Here is a 24,095-nt window from a genome sequence, read left to right as displayed (position 1 = left end):
CAGAATTCCACAGCCAGCATTGCTGGCTGTGGAATTCTGGGAGTTGAAGTCCACATGCCTTAAAATTGTCAAGGTTGAGAAACACTGCCTTAGAGCTTTGGGCCTCTCGCTTACGGGTCTAGGGGTAAAGAGTAATGGGTGGCCGGATGGTTTCCAGACACGTGAGGGTCCGGAGGGAGTTTTTAGGTGGCTTAAAGTGATGTTTTCTCAACCTTAGCCACTCTAAAAGGAGTGGACTCCAACTCCCAGAGTTCCCCAAATAACATGGCTGGCTGGGGAATTCTGGGAGTTGAAGTCCGCATCTCTTTAAAAGCAGAGGTTGAGAAATACTGGCTTAAAAGCAATGAAACCCCGCAGCTGGACTCTGACTTGGTAGCTGGAATAAGTGGCTCATGACTTTGGAAGCAACAAATAAATGTAAATTAATGAGGATGATGCAACAAATAAATGTTTATTATTATTATTATTATTATTATTATTAACAACTAGCCAATGGCTGAGCTTTTTTATGTATACCGAATCTAGGAAAGATGGATGGTGTGAGCATTTTGTTAGTCCTTAAGAGGTTTCCAGATCATTGCTGTTCTTGCTGCAGACTCCAGAGTCATTGGGAGACAGCTTATAAATTTAATAAATTATTATCATTACTATTATTACTGCAATACTACTTAAAGGCCACTGATATCAGGCACACCTATTATCTACTAAGAAAAGATATAGGATTGATCTTTCACAAAGTTAAGTTCATTTGTCTTCAATTATCCAGGTAGAATTAGCATTGGACCTGGCATTGGAATGGCAAATATCTTTTTTTTTTTTTTGCATCCAAGATAGTATGTTGCCATTTATTTTACACATCTACTATTTCTTTAAGCAATGGGCTACATTTGCTCGAACCTGGTACCTTTTAGATGGATGGATGCAACCGCCAGGAAAACTTGCAGCCATTGCAAGTGTCCGTCTGGAGGGAAAGCATAAGCCGATATACCATGCACTGAGTAAGTTTTGTTCGGGATTGAAACAAATGTACTACATCAGTACTGATTTATTTTCCTGTTCTAAATTAGGAAGAGAGAGTGAATAAACACAGCTGAAACTAGATCTATTAGTATCTGGGGATTTGCAGTAACTCATTTTACTCCACTGTAATAACAAAGTGAGTTATTGAGATATTGCTTACACTATGGTTTAATTCTTGACAACAAATTGAGTAGGTGGTTTGTTGAATATATAGTAATGATTACAAGTAATGGAATCTGAAAAGATTCCTGTTGCTAAAATTATTGTGTTTATTTTCAAAATAATATTTTCAGGATTATAATATTCTTTTGAGATTTCAGGCAAGACCACACATAATATCTGGGCTGAAATAATATATGCATAATCCCATTAAGGTGGGCTCCAGATTTAATTGGATTTTGGCATGAACTAATGATCTATTTTTTATTATTAAATTTATTTGCTGCCCATCATGGTTCAAAGTAACTCCGAGCAATATGATAAAATATACAAACAATATACAAATATTACAAGTTACCTGGTCATTTGAGACTTTTGAGATGTTCCCAAGGACATCTAGTAAGCTTTTTCTGAGGTATTTCATGACTGTCTTGTTTAACTTTGTATTTGAATGGTTTTAATTTTGTATGGCTCATTTTACTATATTCAAGTTCTGGATTATTTTTAACGGAAAGCCTACTAAGCCTTAGCATACATATATATTATATAGAGGGCCAAACATGATTTGCAGGTAATGGTGTTGGTGAACTGAAACACTTTTTTAATATTCAGATATTTTTAGATCAAAATTCAACCCCATATAGGTGCCTCTAAGAGTGAGTAATTTCTGACAATACATTGCACATCACATTGCAGTGGCTTTATTTACTAACCATTTGATTTATTTTCAAATGCATTAATGGACTCCATTAAAATGAATGTTTCAAGGGATTTGTGATTTATATTATTCTGCGTTGGAGCCACTTAATGTTACTAATGAAGGCGAATATACATGTCCCAGGATAATGCTGCAGGATTCACTCTGTGCCAGTCACCGGGACCAGAGATTTTTGTTTTCCAAGCTTTCGGATTAGAGAGAAGTTCCCTGAAGATGGGCTGGACAAAACCTCTGGTCCCGGTGACTGACACAGATTGGATCCTCCACTTAATGTTGTTGTATATAATCCGACCTTTTGATCAGAGGCAATCTTATTAACTGAGAAATATTTTTTAAAAATGATTAGGTGACCTTGGGGACCATGTCGTCATTATTAACACAAGGCATGTTGCTTTTTCTGGAAACAAATGGGAGCAGAAGGTGTACTCATCACATACTGGGTAAGTTTCCATAATCTTGTATCTACAAAATGAATGTTTCCAAAGGATAACATAATTGTAAATTACTTTGACATTGCTTTTATAATTTCCAAGTACATGAGTTTCTACTTTTAACAAACACTCATTCAGCGATCGTTTGAATGTACACTGAACAAATTGCGCTGAACAAGTTGTAGTTATGACTAGTCCTCATATTTGTGTCCACTGCAGCATCCCTGTGGCCATGTGATTGTGATCTGGGTGCCTAGCACCCAACTTGCAGTTACAATATTGCAGTGTCCCATGGTCACGTGACCACAATTTGCAACTTTCCCACTGGCTTCTGAAAGCAAAGTCAGTGGGAAAGCTAGCAGGAAATCACAAGTTTTGAGGTCCTTGTTTAATGACGGCAACTGAGACTGTTGGAACTGCCATAAGTAAGCAGCACATTTACATGTTGTTTTTTACTATGTCACTAATGATAGAGTTTCTGGTCATAGTAAGCATTGTTAAGCAAGGACTATATGAATTCAATGCTAGATTGTGAACTTAATAGTTATTGTTGTGTCAATCTCAAGGCAGCCTGCCAGCACTAAATAAATACATAAGATAGTACTGGATAAGGAATGGGAGTAGAGGCAAGAAGAGGCTTAAACAGTCAACAAAATCTGGAAGAATATAGCTCAAGGAAGATAGGCTGAGGGCATTGTTTTCCAAGCCCTCTTTTTATTGACCACATTCTTATGCACATTCACTTTTGCCTATAGCTAAATGAACTTTGGCTGCCATTTTGCATTGTAGATACCCTGGTGGCTTCCTGCAACTTACAGCTGCTCAGCTACATAAAAAAGATCCAACAGCAGTAAGTGCTAGCCTTTTCCCCATCTGTGTCTCTAAATCATTTGCTGACCTTCTCTGCGTAAGTTTCTGTCCATTTTCCTAGAACAGCGGTTCTCAACCTATGGGTCGCGACCCCATTTGGGGTCGATCGACCATTTCACGGGGGTCGCCAAGCATTTTTTCCCCTTTTCCGGCGGATGCCTTACCTCCCTTGGGCTGGGCCAGCTGGTGGTCGGCCTGCTCCGTCTCTGCCCTTGCCAGCTACGCCTCGGCCGGCGCAGGGGGCGGAACCACGCATGTGCGGCGCTCCCGGGCAGGGAAAGTCCTCGACTTACGACCGGTTTAGTCCTCGACTTACGACCGGTTTAGTCCTCGACTTACGACCGGTTTAGTCCTTGACGTACGACTGGTTGGGGGTCGCGGCATTAAAAAGGTTGAGAACCACTGTCCTAGAAGGACATTCTGTAAACAATTCACCTGTCTTATAGTTCCATTTCTAGCCCCATATAGTTGTCTCCTTCCTTAAACGACTCTCTGTTTATTCCTTCCTGCCATTGACAGTTTTTCGATCCAATTACTAAGCCATATCTATGTTGATGCATAGTATTGCTGCTGAATATTTGAACGGCCCTGTTGTTTATGTTGTTAAAATTAGTGTAGTTAAATAATACAGGATTGCAAAAGGTTGGTAGCGTGATGTTGGGATATCTATTCATGGTAATGTCTGGAACATAAGTTCCATTTCTCCCTCTTAACTTCTTCAATAATTTTATTTTCCCTTCCCAAGGTCTGGCTATGTATCATGCTTGAGGTTAATTTCATTTGTAACTTTTTATAGTGGTTGTTTGTTCCTTCAGGAAACTTTCTGTCTGATCTCCCTGTAAGACCTTCTCACCTTTTTGAATTCTGATCTCTGTGCATTCCTTCATTTTGCCTGATACTCCTCAACAGCTCTTCTTCATTGCTATTGAGCTGTTTTCTATTTTGCCATGATCATCTTTTTATATCTCAGCTATCCTGGTTTTGACCAAAAAGTTTTTTCTGATGTTTTTGTACTCTGTGATGATACATATTTGGCTTTGATCCTTGATCCTAATACTGGTCCTTGTTGTTCAACCCAAGTACACTTGGGAAAGAGCAGCAAAATCACCAGAAGAATTGCTTACATATTTCACATTTATGGCAGGAGCAAAAAACAGGCATAAAATTATGACATGACTAACTGATGTGAGATACATTCCCTAAAGTTTCACTGGCTAATATTTTATAATATATTTTATAGTATATAGCCACCCAGAGTCATTGGATGTGTGACAGGCAACAAATAAAATTTCTAAATAAATAAATAAATATTTACTTTGTGGCTTATTTGAAATGAATTAATGTAGATAATGAGCTTTATTAATCGTGTTTGTTTCTGGATTGTATTCCTTTTTACCTAATGGACATTTTATGTTGTTTCTTTGACATGAGTTTAGAAATTATTTATCTTACCCTCCAGGATTTGTTCAGACCGAATCTCTCCTACAGCCCTGATATGTTCAGGTTGCCACCATTAGCCATGTTTGACCATCCTGAGTTTAAAGCTCACCAAGATCAGTCAGATATTACAAACTACCAGGGGTTGGACCAAAGTATATTGATCTAAATAAGTTAACTTTGATGCTACTACACATGGTTCCTATGTTATAACACAGATCTCATTGTTTTGTATAGTTAATTTACAATTAAGTAGGTTATTACTGGCATTCAAAAAAGGCTATTTGATTTCTATTAACTTTAGAAGATGTATTATAAAGGAGTATATCTTCTTTTCTAGCCAGCTCTCTCTTGATATTTTGGTGTTATTATCTAGTTAAGTAGTTGAGTTGCTACCATCATGTAGTATGTTGAAAATGTCATAATGATGGCTTGTAGAAATAAGTTAAAACATTACTTTTTTTGGTTAATGTAGTCCCATATTTAACTTTCAGTTTTACAGGTAGTCCTCACTTAGTGACCATAACTGGGACTGTCAAATCCTTTGCTAAGTGACATGGTAACTAAATGAATCATCACATGACCTCAACAGATCTGTCACTTCCCATTCAGTCATTAAAGGAGTCACTGTGGGTCATTAAGCAAGGCATCCCATGACTGCAACTTGGAATTTTATTGCCAGCTTCTCCATTGATTCTGCTTGTCAGAAGCCATTTATGGAGCACACAAATCACATGACATTGGGACCATTGTAAATGCCTACCAGTTGCAAAATGCTGACCACAAGGATGCTGAGATGGACATAAATGCAAAGACTGGTCCTAAAGTTACTTTTTCAGCATTGTTATAACTTCGAACAGTCACTTAACAGGGTAGTCATTAAGCAAGATGAATAGGATAGAGCTGGAAGGGACCTTGGAGGTCTTCTAGTCCAGCCCCCTGCTCAAGCAGGAGAACCTATACCATTTCAGACTAGTGACTATCTGATCTAACTGTATTTTCCTGAATATTATGGTTGTTGAACAACAGAGGGCAGCATAAACCAGTAAGACTTTAATTTTGCAGACATTCGCTTAATTGGCAAGTTCCTATAAACCAAATTTTATTGTGAACAAAGTAGTATGAGATGTTATAGGCAGTGAATTCAAAGTGAATACTTCCAGATTAATTGAGTAAGATGAAAGAATTTTAATTGGAACCTGATGGTGATGGAGCAGTATTTCACACATTTCAGATGTACAATTTCTCATGTCAGTAGTTGAACTAGAGTGTAGTGTCTGCTCTTTTTATAATTTTGTAAAATGGTTCTTCAAACAAGAAAATATACATTGACCTAGTCCTAGAGTGCGGATTGCAAAACAAAACCTTAACATTATGGTGGAAGAGGAAAGCATATAAAGAATCTGCTAGCAAAATATGTATATTAGTCAAATATAAACAAAGATGAAAAAACATGCAAGTAATATTGACTTTCACTGTTTTATATGCATAAGCATAATTTGCAATCAAAATAGATTTGTTTTAGAGTTTAAATAGATACAGTATATGTCAAAATGAAAGTATCCAGCCATTGGCAAATTCTGAGGAATGTGTGGGGCAAGGCATAGGCTGAGGACCGTATGCCACCTACCCTCCTTGCTGCCAAATGGAATCCCTTACAGCAGAGGTCCCCAACCTTTTGGGCACCAGGGACCGGTTCCGTGGAGAAAGGTTTTTCCATGGACCAGAGGGGGCGTGGTTTTGTGTGCTGCCTGCATCTCGCAGATGGGGCTTTGCTTGTTTGTGCAGACCGGTTGCTGGCATGCCGCGTCCCGGTACTGGTCCATGGACCGGGGGTTGGGGACCCCTGCCTTACAGAATTGGTCTTGGAGCTTTAATTTACCGAGTAGTCCTTGCCGTACAATCACAACAGAGCCCAAAATTTGCCCCACTATACCACCTTTCTTGCTACAGTTGTTAAGTGAATCACTGCAGTTTTAAGTTAGTAACACAATCATTAAGTGAATCTGGTTTCCTCATTGACTTGGCTTGTCAGAAGGTCCAGAAAAGGTGGTTACATGACCACGGCTCACTGCAGCCGTCATAAATATGAGTCAGTTGCCAAGGTCTGAATTTTTTATCCTGATCATGGGGATGGTAGAATGGTCGTAAATGTGAAAAACAGTCATACATCACTTTTTTCACTGCTGAATGAAACTGTTGTAAGTTGAGGACTTGTTGTTAGTTGCGAAGTCATGTCTGATCCATCGCGACCCCATAGACAATGTTCCTCCAGGCCTTCCTGTCCTTTACCATCTTCTGGAGTCCATTTAAGTTCACACCTACTGCTTCAGTGACTCCATCCAGCCACCTCATTCTCTGTCGTCCCCTTCTTCTATTGCCCTCTATCTTTCCCAGCATTAGGCTCTTCTCCAGTGAGTCCTTCCTTCTCATTAGGTGGCCAAAGGTGAGGACTACCTGTATTTAAAGCCCACCTGTATTATTTTCATAAATAACTTCTGCTGTCAAACATACCTAATACTTGGTAGTATGGATTAGGAGGATCATACTTCAGCGGGGAGGCGGGTGTCCATAGCCATCTTGAGGTTGGAATGTCTGGAGCTCAGGAGTTTACAGCAACCAGGGCAGTAGAAGGGCCCATCCAGGATATTAAAAGAGTCAACATGTATTGTAATGCTGGTTACACACTTGAGGAAAGAGAGAAAGCATCTCAATTTCTTTGAAGCAGCTAAAGCATCTAATCCAAACTGAGCTGTCCAAACATGCTTGAGTTGATTATATTGCCACTCTTGTGAATCAGGCAAGCAAACTTTTATCTTAAGTTAAGGTACACCCTTAAAATAATCATTACAGAGTAGTTTATTTAAAATTGTTCCAATTTCCACCCCTAGAACATCTTGCAACCTATTTTTAAGGCTGACTTATTTTGTAAAATTAAATACCTCAGAATCCAGTTTACAGCTCAAAAGAGCCCAAACTTGTCTAGCTGCTTTCAGTCCAGGAAGTGAAAGGCTTTTTTGCTGCATATCAACCCAAGTAAATGCCAGGATGTTAGTGGAAAGGATAGCTTTCTAATGAGGCCCGCCATAAATTGTATGTTAAATTGTAATTACAGATAAATGTGGACCATAAGTTAGGAATCCAGTTATATTTTTGATAAACTGAATCAGCCATCTCCAAAAGATAATCTGAATTTAGCCAATGAAATTTTCAGCCTGTTTTTCCCATATGCAGTACATTTCCTCAATGGTTTTTCCGTCTGAAGGAAAAATCTGTTTGGAATTAGCATTGGAATACCTGTTAAAACATAAGTCGGTTGAGGAGCAATATTTATTTTAATACCGTGTTTCCCCGAAAGCGAGGCCTACCCCCAAAATAAGGCCTAGCTTGATTTTTGAGGGTGGGCCTAATATAAGCCCTACCCCAAAAATAAGCCCTAGTTTTGGGGTGAGGCACACAGTTAAAAATCAAGCTAGGGCAGGGGTGAGGGGTGTGGAGCTGCCCCACGCACCCTGCACCCTCTTATCTGGCAGCCAGGCCTCTCTTTGCCAACCCACTTCTTCTGCGGCGTCTTCTACAGACAGGCCTGCATTTCTCAGTCACAGGCCTTTCCGGAAGGCCACTGCAGCCAAGAACCGACCTATGGATTCAATCCATAGCTCAGTTCTGCAAGATCTCTGCAGCCGAGGACCAAGCTATGGATTGAATCCTTTGCTCTGTTGTCGGCTGCAGAGGCCTTCCGGAAAGACCTGACTGCAAAATGCAGGCCAAAATGCAGCAGCAGAATGAAGCTGATCCTTCGGCCCCAGAAGAAGTAGACCAGCTGGGCCAGGGCTGTTGATGCCGGAGGTGAGTAAGACATCCCCCGAAAATAAGACCTGGTGCCTCTTTTGGAGGCAAAAAAACAAAACAAAACCCCAGTCTTATTTTTGGGGAAACACGGGTAATAATAATCTTGTCCCACCAACTTAATTGAATTTTAACCAAACTATTAATATCCAAGACAATGTTTTAAAAATTGTTTAACAGACTTATTTCCAAGCATTTGGAAATATATTTAGGAATATGTTGTCTTAGGTACTTAAGGTGTTCTGTAGAAATGGTGAAAGGTTCTCAGGAAAAATATAAATTGAATTAAATTCAAATTGCCATTGGGGTCATAAATTAATTTTATTTTTATATTCTACTCTAAAGTAAATATTTTCATATATATTACTGCTGAAAGACTTTCCCTCAGTCTATCTCTTATGTGTTTTTACATATACATGTTTAAACATTTTTTCACACTTCACATTACGTAATTGAAGTGATTGAAGTCATGCTTTATGCTCCTATTTGTTTTGCCATGCGTAAAAGTGTTACCCAGACAAGGGAATGTCAGTGTGTTTGAACACTTTATGTTCTTGGTCTTGGAAGCTGAAGCTTTTAATTATTTTTTTTGTAAAAGTTCTTAACATTGAATTGGTATATATAGATGTCACAAATTCTTTTACTTAGGCTGTGATTTAAGAAACAACTTTTTAATTCATAATCCTTAGAAGATTATGTGTAAATATCTTAAATCTGTGAATGCTAAGCTAATAACATCATTAACATTATTTTCTCTAGTTATGTGGCCCTTTCATGTGAAGGAATTCATAAAGATGTTAGAATTAAGTTACTTGCCAGTTAGGAATGTACAGGATGAAAGAAAAACTTCTGATACATATTGGTTTTTTGCCGCCTTTGGAAGGGATTAACGTAAATGGAAAATCAGCAGGAACAGGGCATTTTATTGTTGGTATTCATCTGCCTTTTTGGAAGCAAAGGAGATTAACGTTAGGCTATCAGGCATTTTGGATTTAATTCCAAAAGAGGTGCTTCTGATCTTATGAAAGCATGAAGATGGACATCTGTTTGCACCCCTTTAAAGTCACTGTATCTTTTCCTAAAATTGTGCAGCTATGTTCCTCAGTTTCACTGCTATTTATTACATTTCTTTACTGTCCATTTCATTGATATGACAGCTCTGGGAGGATTACAATATAATAAGTTTTAAAATGTTAAAAATGTAAAAGTTAAAAACCAAGAGCTGCCATCCCAGGAAAAGATAATAATGATATTTTAAAGAAGAGCAAACATGTGCTAAGTTGGTTCCCCCCCCCTCCCTCCCATGCATTCCAAAACAACTTTTCAAAATCTAAAATAAATTGCTCCATTTATATATATCATCTCCCCTCAGTTTCTTTGTTTTCAGTTTCCCCTTATTTATAAAGAAGAATGTGTGCATGTCATTAATTTCTTTTCAGGATCTTCCACTAATTTAAATTTACAGTACCTTGTGATACTCAAGGGCAGCTGCCACCAAATTTCCTTTGGGCTGATAAAAAAAAAAAATCACCAGTAGTGTTATTCAGTATCATGGTACATGAAAATGAGATTGGGCTATATTTGTTTGTTTCAGCATCACAAGTATTGGACCTTATAACTTATGAAATTAGGTCACAGGCTTTACCATGAAGAGATTTGGTGACAATTCAGTATGAAGCCTTATATTTATAACTTAATATCTGCCAGGACCATATGTTTATTCCCAGCTAACATTTATTGTTCAAGCACTGAATTGGTACTAGATAAGAGTCAACAGAATTCATGGGGAGTGGGGCTGGATCTGGAGCTCTTGCGGGCATGTAATCAGTCTAGGCTGAGTCCTCTCTTGACTCTACCCCCAGGCTCTGCCTCTTTTTGTAAAATATCTCATTCTTTTATCCCCAGGTTTTTTTGAGGGATGGGGGGTGGGCATCCCTGTGTAAGTGACAGAGTAGTCAAGCACATGTGAAAATGTTCTCTGAAATAAGGGCTATTTCACCATTATTTGCCAAAATCCAGGTGATGATGGTGGTGGTGGTGATTATATTAATATTTGTTTGGCCTTCAAGCATTCAACCTTATTGATGTCTCTTGTCTACCTGTAATCCTTAGAACGCCCACTGAGTTAGTGTTATCTGGTTCTAATACATTTGGGAGAAAGTGATTAAGGCAGCCAAAGAGTATTTTAAAGATTATCTAGTGAATTCATAGTACTGTACAGTTGGAATTGGAATTTGAGATTTGCGGATGCTTAGCTACTCTGCTATACCGGCTCCCAGTTGCCAGACTTTTTACCGCTATAGTTTTCATTGTTGTTTTTTTAAAGTATTATCTCAGATCATGATATTCTTGGCAATGATTCCTGATGTTAAAACCATGCAATGTATTCATTGAGTGACATACAGTAGGCTTATTTATGTTTTGCGATAAGTAGAATTTTCATTTAATTAGATCCCATTTTTCCATTAATTTTTAACTCCTTCTAGTTTAATAATAATGCATCTTCAGATCCATCCAAATTATTGTGGAAAACAAGAGAAGTGGGTCCTTCCGTATCCTTGCCATTCCAACTATGATTAATGTTACATGATACATTCATATATTAGCACTGTAAGACTTGATTTAAATGTGATCAGTGGGTTTTTTCCTACATGATTAACAGTTCCACAACTTTCTTTTTTGTCAACCTTGTCCAAACTGCATACGTTAATATACTGTACTTTTGGCTGTTCAACGTCTACATTATTTCACGTTTTCCGAGAGGACTGGCAGCCCAAGTAGTTCTCATGCTCTCCAAGGCTTTTGGATCTGATCCATTCCCTCCCCAGAACAGCCTCTGCTTTCAGTGATTTGGACAACTTCATCCCCTCAAACTCAAATCTTAAATACAAGCCAAGATAAAGGCAAATAAAAATGAGAGATGGAGATTTCTTTGCAGCAAGAGGAACCACAGAACTATTTTTCTGAAAAGTCAGGAATCTCTTGTGTTGAGACAGGACTCTGGAAGACTCATACCATTTTGAATATGAAGGCTTTGGTGAAATTGTGAACCACATCAGAAAGCTACCATAACTGTGACATCTGAATCAGTAAACTAGTATTCTCCTTTGCAGAGATCATGTTTACCATGCTGGTCTTGGGTTTGCTTTTTTTTCCTGGCTGAAATAAGAGCATATATTTCTTTGGCTGGACTTAATTATGGCTATGCTTATTTATTTAGAAAACATATATGGCCACCCATCTTATATATGATAATCTTAGGCAGCTCCCAACAGCATTCTGTAAAAACAATTATAAACCCACAAAACACATCATAATTTCCACACAGTGTGACATTATGCCACCACCTCTACTTTTGCCAGCTTCGCTTCCATCCTAGGATAAACAGATCTTCCCAGAATCCCTGCGGATAATAGGAAGAAGTTCAAATAGAACTGTTGTCCTCATTAGTTATTTTTCCTATTTTATGTAGGTTTCTAAATATTGCTCTAAGCAAAAAAAGCCAATGTTTACAGAAAGAAAATTGCAGTGTGTTGCAAAAGCTTGGCCTGCCTACATAAAAGCCATAAAAAGAGGTATTTATTTATAAAAATCTAGCTTTTTCACTTCTTAATCAGATTAAAGAGAACTATTTCATAAGAATCAGTATAATAGTCTTAAGCCATTCATACCTGAACTGGGACTCTCTATGTGTATCAGGCAATTCTTAAACATCTGATAAACCTATAAATGTTTAGCCCTCAGTTCAGACTTGCACGATATCAGAAAAGCTTAACAGAATTTTTTTAAATAGAATAGAATATCTGTAACTCAGGGCTGAACTGTGGGGCCCTTGGTGCTGTCTGAGCTTGGTTTGCTTGTAGACATTTCATTACCCAGTTAGGTAACATCATCAGTAATGAAGCAGCCGTGAGCAAACAACCAAGCTCAGACGGCACTAAGGATTCCACAGAACTTTTAAATCAATGTACTTGAAGTCTGTGGCATTAAAAATATAAGAAAAACTTAAGAGTGTCGGACTGGAAAAAGACTTGAAATCTGCTACTTCATGAACACTTTACAGATTTTATGCTTTGCAAAGCATAAAAGCAGTAAAAGACTGAAAATAATTGAAAATCAATGATTTAGTTTGAAATTAATTGAAACTCTGTGATGTTCCTTTGTTGCCTGCTTTCACCTGACTGCTTTTTGCTCATGGCTTTGGTTTGCTCTGACGTGCTTCACGCTGCTTGGTATCCTTATAATTTTTCTATTAGCTTTGTGGTTTGGAGTTAGGTCCTAAGGTTTTGTCTGCAGATAATTATGGTGATGATGACAGTGAGAACCATGATAAAAGCTTTTAATTTTAGTACCCTCTCTATCTGTTTTGGTTGTGGACTACTTATTTTCGTTTTTCTACATGACATCTTCATCCAGTTACCAAAGGTTAAGCACTGAAAGCATTCCCATTAACTCCATAAGAGTTCCAGTGCATTGGAATGGAATGGAATGGTTGAGCTCTTTCCAAGCCAGTGAAAGAGAAAGAGAAAGGCATTTTGTAAAGGAGCTTGGGATGCTGTCTATCCATCAGAATATCTCTGTGGATTGAACAGAACTGGAATAAACTTGATTTGGGGGTGGGGGAAGAGAGAAACTAGCAAAATAAGGATCAAGTTGAAAAGAATTTCAATATAATGCTCAGCATGCTTTCCCTAGTTTGGATAAATAAACTGGATGTGTGAGACTTTTTTTAGAAGGTATAAAAATAATTTTTGTTTTTAACTTGACAATTTTATGGATATTATAAGGGGCAGTTCAGAGCGCTATTTTGATGTTTGCAGTTTATTTTAAGCAGCCCTCCTTTGAGAAGCTAATAGCTTCAGTTATAATAAAGAAGACTGGAAAGAATTAGTGGTATCTATTTTGTGGCATCTTTATGTCTCTGCTCTACATGTTAATGCACTTAAAATCGGGAAATACACATTTAAATTGAGTGTAATTTTTTAAAGGATCCACTTCATTTTTTAAATTGCCATTTAGTTTTATCTGCTTTTGGCCTCAATGTTTAAAACTTTTGCCTCTGACAGTTTTTCATTATTTTAGTTGAATTCTGGTATTTCAGAATTCCATCTAAAGATTTTCTGCAAAGAAAGTTCTTCATATGCTTTCTTATCTTAAATAGTTACATGAAATTGAATTCCATATTGATACACACTTGTGTGGGCTAACAGATCTATCCCAATATAGAACCTTTCATACATTTTGGACTGTGATGGACTTACTTTGAAATGCTAATGATAAACATATACTGTAAAATGATTGATCCATACAGTATACAATTCACTTCGCTTCAAATATCTCCTCTTCCTCTTCTCCTCCTCTTCCTCCTCCCTCTTCCTTCTTCTCTCTTATGTATTCAGTTCCAGTAGAAATGGTATGTGTCCTATTGAGCATCCAAAGAACTGTTTTTTCAGTTACTGTTGCCTGTCTTTTCTTATTAGCCCATTTCTATTCTAGTTTTGTCCATCCATAATCTTCCAGTTGTGTGGATTTCAATCCCCTAAATTCTTTGCATAGTTCATGATGGCTGGAGAATTCTGGAAGTCGAACTCTGTCTGTCCTTCTGGAGTTTACCAGTATCGGGGAAAGTTGATGAGCTAAAGGTGGGGGGGTCATTAATCTGATTGAGTATAAAGCAATTTTTATGTAAGAAAAACCCTCCATGCTTGCACTTGCAAGCAACATAAGGAGAGTTTTCCTTTTTATTATGCTTGTGTTTATTACATAATTTTTAGTAATGTTCTTACTTTGTGTCAAACTGCATTGCATTGTATATAAAATTGTATGCATAATGTATAATACTTATTTTCCAGATTGTAAAACTGGCCATTTATGGAATGCTCCCAAAGAATCTTCACAGAAGAACTATGATGCAAAGGCTACATCTCTTTCCTGATAATGTATGTCAGTTACTAATATTCTTCTTACCTATGAATAACAGCTTATTGTACTTTGCTTTCTTAGTCTTGTAATCGAAAGAAATTACATTTGAAAGATTCCTACTAGAAAAATACAATTTTGTACAGAAGCTCATGTTGTAACAGTTTTGGAATTACTGTGCTCTTTTTCTTTTGGTCCTAATATAAATTGATATGGATGATCCTGCAGAAGAATTATATACCTTTATTTTTTTCATCATATTTTTATTTATTTATCATTGTTAGCCAAGCACTCAGTTTTTTTATATACAAAATGCAAAAGTTAGCTTTTCAATTAAAATAGGCTTTAAGGTGACATACATAGACCTTAAAAAATTAAGCTAAGAATGCAAAATGTTTACCGTAATATGAAAACATAGCAGCATATAGATCAGTCTTTTTTTTTATTGAAAGTTTTATAAAATTTTACAATATAAATCCCCCCCTCCCCCCAAACCCAACCCTCCATCCCTCCCCCCCTCCCTTCCCAGAGCCAATCACAGGATTAACAATAAAATAATCATGATCTAACTAACATTAATCAACTATTAATCTAACAAATCTATAACTTCCTTTAACTCTCTTTTAAAACAAANCCAATCAGATTGAAGGAACCAGGAATGTTTACACTGTGTGCACAATTATTAGGCAAGTTGTATTTTGGAGGATTAATTTCCTTCATGAACAACTACCGTGTTCTCAGTCAATCCAAAATGTTAATAAACTTCAATTGTCCAAGTGGCACCTCCCAACTTCATGATTCTGTGAAAAGTTTGTGTTTTGTCTCCTTTGTGGAAATGATGGTATTTGATGTAGAGGTACAAAAAGAGAATATAGACTTCCTTTCAGCTATCTCTAAATAGCTGTAATTCAGACATGTGAAACACAAGACCCGGGGGCCAGATGCGGCCACAAAGCGGTTTCATGTGGCCCGCGAAGCCATCCTGGAAACAATGAGGGAACGGCCCCCTCTGCCTTGGCCCTGGCCCAGGCCAGCCGGGAGCCAATGTACAATTCTGTGGTGGCCATCTATGCTGAAACACATTCAGTCTTAGCTCCATAAGCCCCCCCCTGCATGGCCTGAGAGGAACAGTGAGGCTCTTCCAGTGGACCACGCCTTGGCACTTGCCCTGGTCCCACCCCCTTCTGCCAGAGACCCTCAGATCTATCCCACTCCTGCCCAGGCCCCCACAGGCACCCTTGACGCAAACGGTGTAGAGCTAGCCACATCCACCCAGCAGGCCACACCCACTCCATCCACGCCCACCCAGTAGGCCGCATCCACCCTGGCCACACCCACCCGCCCCACTGAGGGCAATCACAATGCTGATGCGGCCCTCAATGAAATTGAGTTTGACACCCCTGCTGTAATTGAACTGAACCCTCAAAGGTCCAGCCTTCTGAGGAACTGAATGAAGACTGATGTTTATCATTGTGTTTCTCGTTTCCTTAGGTTATTCCTGAAGACATTCGTAAGAATCTGGTAGAGGAGCTTCCGCAGCCCCGCAACGTGCCCAAGAAGCTAAATGAATACACACAAGAGGAAATAGATGCTTTCCCAAAGATCTGGACTCCGTAAGTCTGTCATAAAGGAATATTTATGATACCTCCTGCAATGGATCCTCTTTTAACAAACACATTTACTTGTTGTAAATTGAGGACAACCCGTATTTATAATCTTATACATATCTACATAACCATATGGCTGCTTTAATTCTTCTCTGGTATGCCTCAATGAAATATCTGTCTGCCTCCAACACCAAGGGGCCCAGGACAAGCAGTGGCGATATAAAAGAATAAGATATTTTTGCAGGTATGTTTCCAGTCACGCTTCGTAAGAAGCACGAGCCAGAAAGCAAAATATTTCAAATAGAGGAGCACGAGAAGATGCCAAGCATGTGGTTTCAATTGATGAAAGAGCACACCTGCAAATGTTATCACTTCATAAATAGCAGCTTTTGGCCATGAAATATGGTTAGGTATATTGGAGAAAACTATATTGGTTTTCAACGGGATCAAACTTAACCAGTAGATAATTTGCTTAAAGATGAATGTAAGTATAAGGACTAATGCAGAGAATGGCTTGAGTGGATGGCGGGGGGGGGGGGGGTGTCTGCTCTGGTTTAGCAGTTCTTAAATTCAGCGTTCCTAAATGTTGGTTTGTGATAAGATAAATTTACTAAATTGAGTAAAAGTTTCAGAACAATTTATAAATCACACAGGATTCGGTTAATGTAACCTTACGTTAAAGTAGAATTAGTTTATCTGGGTGTGCTTTCCATCTGGGCTACCTTGGAAGGCTGATATCCACACTTGCAAGTCTGAAAGTATATGTCTCCCTCATTGCGGTAGTGGTAGTAGTAGTAGTAGTAGTAGTAGTAGTAGTAGTAGTAGTAGTAATAATAATAATAATAATAATAATAATAATAATAATAATAATAATAATAATAATAATAATAATAATAATAATAATAAAGTTGGAAGGGATCTTTGAGGTCATCTAGTCCAACCCCCTGCTCAGGCAGGAAACCTATATCATTTCGGACAAATGGCTGTCCAGTTTCTTCTTAAAAACTTCCAGTGTTGGAGCATTCATAGCTTCTGGAGGCAGGTTGGTGTTCCACTGATTAATTGTTCTAACTGTCAAGAAGTTTCTCCTTAGTTCTAGGTTGCTTCTCTCTTTGGTTAGTTTCCATCCGTTGCTCCTTGTCCTGCCTTCAGGCACTTTGGACAATAGCTTGACTCCCTCTTCTTTGTGGCAGCCCCTGAGATATTGGAACACTGCTATCAGTATTGAACTGCTATCAGTATTGCTATCAGATATTGGAACACTGCTATCCCCCATTGTCCTTCTCTTCATTAAACTAGACATACCCAATTCCAGCAACCGTTCCTTATATGTTTTAGCCTCCAGTCCCCTAATCATCTTTGTTGCTCTTCTCTGCACTCTTTCTAGAGTCTCAACATCTTTTTTTACATCGCGGTGACCAAAACTGGATGCAGCATTCCAAGTGTGGCCTTACCAAGCCATTGTAAAGTGGTATTAACACTTCACGTGATCTTGATTCTATCCCTCTGTTAATGCAGCCTAGGCCTGTGTACTTTGCAGCCTAAAAAACGTCCCTTCTGAGACGTTTGCCACATCAACATGCCTTTTGCAGGCTAAGCAACCATTCCCACATATCATTACAGTAGGCAACCCATCAATTGTGCTATTTGTTCCTCTCATTTTAAGGCAGAAACTCATAAATGCTAAACTGTAAATCTTTAAAATAAGTTTAACATACATTTAAAAAACAAACAAACAATTGGCTCAGTATGTAGACCAGGAGTAGTCAACCTTGGCTCTTTTATGACTCGTGGACTTCAACTCCCAGAATTCCTGAGCCAGCTAAGCTGGCTCAGGAATTCTGGGAATTGAAGTCCACGAGTCATAAAAGAGCCAAGGTTGACTACCCCTGATGTAGACGATGCCATGTGTGATAGGCCCTCCTACTGCAGCTCAAGGGTTCCTTGCCCATTCTTCAATTAGAGTAAATTGGTAGACCGTTTTGGTAAGCTAAAATTAATGCCTTTTTCTAAAACATGGACTTGACTTTCTCTGCACATTAATTTAATGAGAATATTAAGATTACTATAAAGTATGTTTGCCTTGTTAAATACTGCCTTTATTTGGTAATTACGATTCATCAAGCAAAACACTGCATTCAAGACTCTATTCCAACAGGCTATTTCTTAATTAAGAAAGCCTGAAAGATGCAGGGTCATCTTATCGCGGAACAGAACATGTGTCATCAGCTAATAATCACCACATTCCAATCTCCTGGGCTTTTTCATGGTTGATTTTAATTGCTTGGTGGTAACTAAAATAGTGAACAATTAAAACAATGGCCTTGATCTCTAGTTTCTGAATAAGATATTTTATGATCGTATGAATTGTCGAAAGTTGGGAGGTGATTCTCAGGCTTCTATTGTAATCAAAATTAAGGGATACAAAGGTGCTAATGAAAGCTGTGTTTCAATCTATTCAGATAATCTGCATCCCCTGTGTTTAAAACTTGCTCGATCCTGGAGAAGGAGCACATAATATTGATTTGCTCTATCTCATTAGATTTTGGTATGAAAATCTAAATTCCCTCTAAGTCAGGGGTGTCAAACTCGCCGCGTCACGTGATGGGTCACGACGTATCGTGACTTTTTTCCCCCTTGCCGGAGCTGGGTGGGCGGGGCTTCTGTGTGACGCATCTGGCCTGCAGGCCGGTAGTTTGACACTCCTGCTATATATCCTTTGGACATCTGTTTGGGATTTTTTTTGGCAGATTACAATAATGGTACTTTCCAGTTTGTTTGATTTATTCTGTCAACTTGGGAAATAACATACCGTAAATATCTCTCATAAAAATAGGAGTCCCATCTTCTGCACTATTCTACTCTATTGTAAAAGACAAAAAAATAGGAAGTTGATTTTGAACAAAAGTGTGTTCACAGCAACAGCCTAGGTCATAAAAACAACATATTGAAAATAAGTAATTTAGTGAGGAAATAGAGCATTAAATCAGAAGATGAGAAGAGACATCCATAATTATTACCTTGTTCTAGGTAGAATCAAATTATTCCTCATATAGATTTTTCACTAAGATACTTGCTATTAGGGAGTCTATACAGTATATTTCTTCTGTCTTGCAGAAAAATCGAACCCTTTTTGTAGACATCACATATTTTAGGTAACTCTATTGCGAACACAGTCTATTTCCAAAAACAGTGCAGGGTGTTTGAAACCCAAGGACATTCTCATTGTTCCTTTTTCCATTAAGAAAAATGTCATACCCACCATCCAATGCTAATGAATATTCTGTCATTGAGATGTTAAAAGAGGAGGTGGGTTGTGATTCTATGAGCTGTATATCTTCAGAATACCCGTAACTATTTTATAAAATCTTTGAATTCTTTTTCAGTGTTCTTTTACATATTGGCTGTACACATAGGTTTATTAATGTCCACCTGTATGTATATCGAGAGCCAATTTGGTGCAGTGATTAAAGCACCAGGCAGAAACCAGGAGACTGTGAGTTCTAACTGCACCAGCTAGGTGATGTTTTGGAGGAGGATTGCCGCTATAGATCCCAATGTAAAGCTAATGCATTAGTTGTCCTGTAATAAACATAGAATAGACCCAAGAGTAACAAAATAAAGGTGTTTGTTTTTTTACATAGTACATAATTAACTCAAAAAGAATTAGGTACCTATATTTGCAGTGATAGTTGTTCCTACCATTTGTCCCTCTTGGTTGCGGGAGTCTACTTTACGGTACCTTGCATTTGCAACATGTCACACAGCAAAGCGATCAGTGCATGAAGTGACAGAGGTTTTGGTTTTCCAGCTGGCTTGGCATAGAGTCTGACTGATTTGGGCTGAGAGAGAGTGAGAAGTCCAAGGGCACCTGGCTGGCTTTTCTGCCTAAAGGCGGACTAGGATCTGGGTGTCTCCACTCTTAGTCCATAACAACTACACCACACCAGATCTTTGCCCAGATATGATTATGGGCATTACGTTTCAATTGGCCTTCGTGGAAAATATTATTAGTGGCTGCCAGTCCTGATGCCTTACTTACCTTCAGGTTCTATAGCAGAAATCCTCTGAATTGCATTAGCACAGAATAGTAAAATAAGACTTATTTGTCAGGCACAAAGTATTGCGTCCACACATTAAGTTCCGGTTAAGATGATTTATTCATCATGCCTATTCACAAGACTCTAGTACTAAACTGGCACTAGATAAAGATTCAGTAGAATTCAAGAGGATTTAGACTTGGACTGTTTGCAGGAACATAACAACTCTAGGCTGATTACTCACTTGACTCCATCCCCAAGCTCTGTCTGCTTTTCTCCTACATTATTGTTCTATATATTATTATTATTATTATTATTATTATTATTATTATTATTATTATTAACAATCATTATTGTTCTGCTTGAGCAGGGGACTGGACTAGAAGACCTCCAAGGTCCCTTCCATCTCCTATTCTATTCTATTCTATTCTATTCTATTCTATCCTATTCTATTCTATTCTATTCTATTCTATTCTTATATTCTACTTTTGGCTTTATTATTAATTTTGGCACCTAAAAGAATATTCACTCAGAGAATACGGGAGTGGGACGGGTTTATTTATTTATTTATTTATTTAATTTTTATCCCGCCCTTCTCCTTACGGACTCAGGGCGGCTGACAGCCTTATAAAACAGATACAACAATAAAAATACCCAGTTTAAAACCTAATTAAAAAGAAATATTTACTGTGGCCTATGTCAATTAAAATTACTCTTAAAACCCCACTAAAATTCCCTTAGGCCAATCCCGCTTGTTGGAAGAGCCATGTCTTTAGGGCGCGGCGGAAGGAGGGGAGATCCGGGATCACCCGGATCTCTGGGGGTAGTTCGTTCCAGAGGGTGGGAGCTCCCACCGAGAAGGCCCTCCCCCTGGAGGTCGCCAGCCGGCACTGTGTGGCTGACGGCACCCTGAGGAGACCCACTCTGTGGGAGCGTACCGGCCGATGGGAGGTAATCTGCGGCAGAAGGCGGTCTCGGAGATATCCAGGTCCGATGCCATGGAGCGCTTTGAAGATGATGACCAGCACCTTGAAGCGCACCCGGAAGGCTACCGGCAACCAGTGCAGCTCACGCAGCAGCGGTGTTACATGGGANGCCTCCAGGCAACGGGCCATCACGTCAAGGGCATCGTTGGGGTGACCTGGGGTGGAAATGTACAGCTGAGTATCATCAGCGTACTGATGGAAATCCACCCCAAAGCTGCGAATGATCTCTCCCAGCGGCTTCACATAAATATTGAACAAAAGGGGAGAAAGGACCAACCCTTGTTGGACCCCACAAGTTAGGGGCCTTGGGGTCGACCTCTGTCCCCCTGCCAATACAGACTGCGTATGGTCGGTGAGGAAGGAGGAGAACCACCGCATCACAGTGCCTCCCACTCCTAACTCACCCAAACGTCGCAGCATGATACCGTGGTCCACGGTATCAAAAGCCGCTGAGAGGTCCAAAAGAACAAGGACAGAGGAATGGCCCCTGTCCCGGGCCCTCCAGAGATCATTTACCAACGTGACCAATGCTGTTTCCGTGCTGTATCCCGGCCTGAAGCCCGACTGGAGCGGGTCCAGATAGACTGTTTCCTCCAGGTTCCGAGGGAATTGCTGCGCAACCACACTCTCGACAACCTTCGCCACAAAGCGAAGGTTGGAGACCGGGCGATAGTTAGCCAATACATCTGGGTCCAGGGAGGGCTTCTTAAGGAGGGGCCTCACTACCGTTGGGTTGGCACAAAAAGAACATGACCATTAGATAATACCATATACTAGATTTAGCTATTTTTCCCCCTCATCTTATGCTTCTAGTTATTTTTCTTACAATTTCTTAGTCCTCTGCACATCGCATATAGCATTGTGTTGCTTGTCCCATAAGGGTGTATGCTTGATGGGTATGTGTATTTATGTGGTAAGGAGCATCCCCACTGTTTTGAAAATGTATTATTGCTTTATGTCACTAATACTTACTCAATTTGTACCTGGCTTTTTTTTTTTTTACTTTGCAATGCTGCTCTCTTTTTGCAGAGCCATTGGTTAAAAGGTAGAGGTGCTTGACTAAGGGAGCCCAAATAACAGAGATGGTGGTAAAAAAAATGCCTTAGTCAACTTTTGTCTTTTATGGTGGTTAGAATGTGATTTCACTAGAATGACCCAGGCCCAGGTTGGGAAGATAGCAACAGGTTATAGGTGGATTTGTGCCCATATTTGAAAGAAATACAAAGAGCTTGACTGAATAAATAGAGACAGAAGTTAGCAAATGGTGAATACCTCACTGTTTGTTGTGTTCGTGGGACAGCTATAATAAAAACGTAACCATATCATCCATATGGCTATTCTTTAGAGATAAGTGACAAACTCTTGGCTGCAGATCTTTGAAAATCTGTGGGGTTCAGTGATGAGTTAATCTATGCAGTCTTCCTTCATTGGCTTGTGTCAGTTATATGATGTTGTTGCCAAGTTCTGAAATTACCATCTGCTAACCAGAATTGGGTTGGTGGGGTCATGGGAATTGCAGACTTATTAAAACTGGGTTTTTTGTTTTTTGTTTTGCTTTGCAGGGTGTCTGCAATTAATCTTTTTTGTGCCTAGTTCTGACTTTGAATGGAAGAAACACAAAATTCATGCTTGCTTTTTATTTTGGTTTCTTGAACAGCAGAAGCTGTTGGACATTAATTACATATTTCTGTTAATAGCTGTCAAGTTCTAATACCAAATGATTATTCACAAAGTTATCAGAAATATTTTCCCCTCTTTGGTCCTTACAATGATAGAAATTGAGCTATGAAATTAGGTAGAGTTTGATGCTGTAATAGCCTAGAATTAACTTATTTCCGATTCTTGCTTTTATTTCGCAGTGTCCCAATTAATGTGTTTTCATTCTTTTATTTACAGGCCTGAAGACTTTCGACCAATGTAATAGGAAGAATGTAAAAAAGTTGAAGAGAAGCTTATTACTTTGTCATGTCAGGAACCTCCCAGAATTTTACAGTATGGCTGTTTGCATAAGCATTGGATTACCTACTTTAAATTATTTTTATGTATTACTGATTTTTAAAAAAAATCTTTAATAAGATGCAAAGCTAAGACTACAGTTGGTACATTTTTCTTTTTGTTATATCCTCCTTTTTGGTGGGGAGAGAGAGAGAGCAATAAACAGCTGAAATAAATAAGTAATAAATAGTGTTTTCCTGAAAATAATGTATATATTTTAACTCCATATATCTTTCTGTCCTTTGGTTGAACTTTTATGTCATGCTTACTTCATTAGATCTGAAATATTTGAGCAAGCTGTTAAGTTTCATATTCCTGCTGAAGGCTGGAGCTAAGCAGTGAAAGCACATTTAATTTCGGGCCCCATGTTAACAGCTCTTCCCTTTCAGAAGACTGAACTGTACATTAAATGCTATAATAGATAACTACCACCAGGGCTTTTTTTTGTCATAGAAAGCATGGAACAGCGCTCCGGCACCTTTTTTCAACGGAATTTGTGGAACTAAAAAAAGTTCAGTCAGACCTTCCAACTTCTCACAAGGAGTTGGAAGGTCTGACTGAACTTTTTTAGTCCCACAAACTCCGTTTCCCTGCAGCAGAAGAGAAACACGCCAGAGCTGGAAAGCAGGTTAGCAAAGAAATGCTTTTGGGAAGAGGGAGGAACTGCGCTGGGAGGAGAAACGGCAGGAAACTGGGCTGCCATTTCCAGAAGGGAGAAGGGAGACGAGCAATGCAGGGCAGCAAGCAAGTGCGCATCCGTGCTCAGAGCTGCTGTGTTCTCCGTTCTCCAGCATGATTGGATGGAGAATCCACAAGTGGGTTGTCTTAATCTGCCTGCTCCAATAAGACTAAGTCTAAAGGTTGCCACGCCTCTGCTGTGCAAGAGCACCCCAGTTTACGACTTAGTCTCTTGCTCAGCAGATGCACAATTGCTCCTTTCAAGACTAAAGAGCAGGTTGTATTATCCCCTTCTGGATTTTCCTCCTCGTAGTTAATCATCAATAATTGGACCTAATTAGCACAATTGAACTGTTTAAACAACAAATTTGAATTGATATTTGGAC

The 24,095-nt window shown here is 38.9% G+C and overlaps 1 protein-coding gene across 1 annotated transcript; it reads left to right on the top strand.

Moving 5' to 3' along the window:
• Positions 1–874: 874 nt before the first annotated feature.
• Positions 875–23,189, top strand: MRPL13 (mitochondrial ribosomal protein L13; the record flags this gene model as incomplete). The annotated part of the gene is given in 6 exon segments (XM_015826035.1): positions 875–998; positions 2,244–2,337; positions 3,118–3,178; positions 14,337–14,423; positions 15,895–16,016; positions 22,933–23,189. Coding segments are annotated over 6 exon segments (513 nt in total), but the record flags the coding sequence as incomplete, so codon positions are not given.
• Positions 23,190–24,095: the final 906 nt, after the last annotated feature.

The sequence above is a fragment of the Protobothrops mucrosquamatus genome, unplaced genomic scaffold (assembly GCF_001527695.2).
Source record: "Protobothrops mucrosquamatus isolate PMUCROS unplaced genomic scaffold, P.Mucros_1.0 scaffold2934, whole genome shotgun sequence".
In the NCBI taxonomy this organism is placed as follows: domain Eukaryota; kingdom Metazoa; phylum Chordata; class Lepidosauria; order Squamata; family Viperidae; genus Protobothrops; species Protobothrops mucrosquamatus.
The sequence above is the reverse complement of the archived record's forward strand: the minus strand, read 5'-3'. Positions and strand labels throughout refer to the sequence as shown.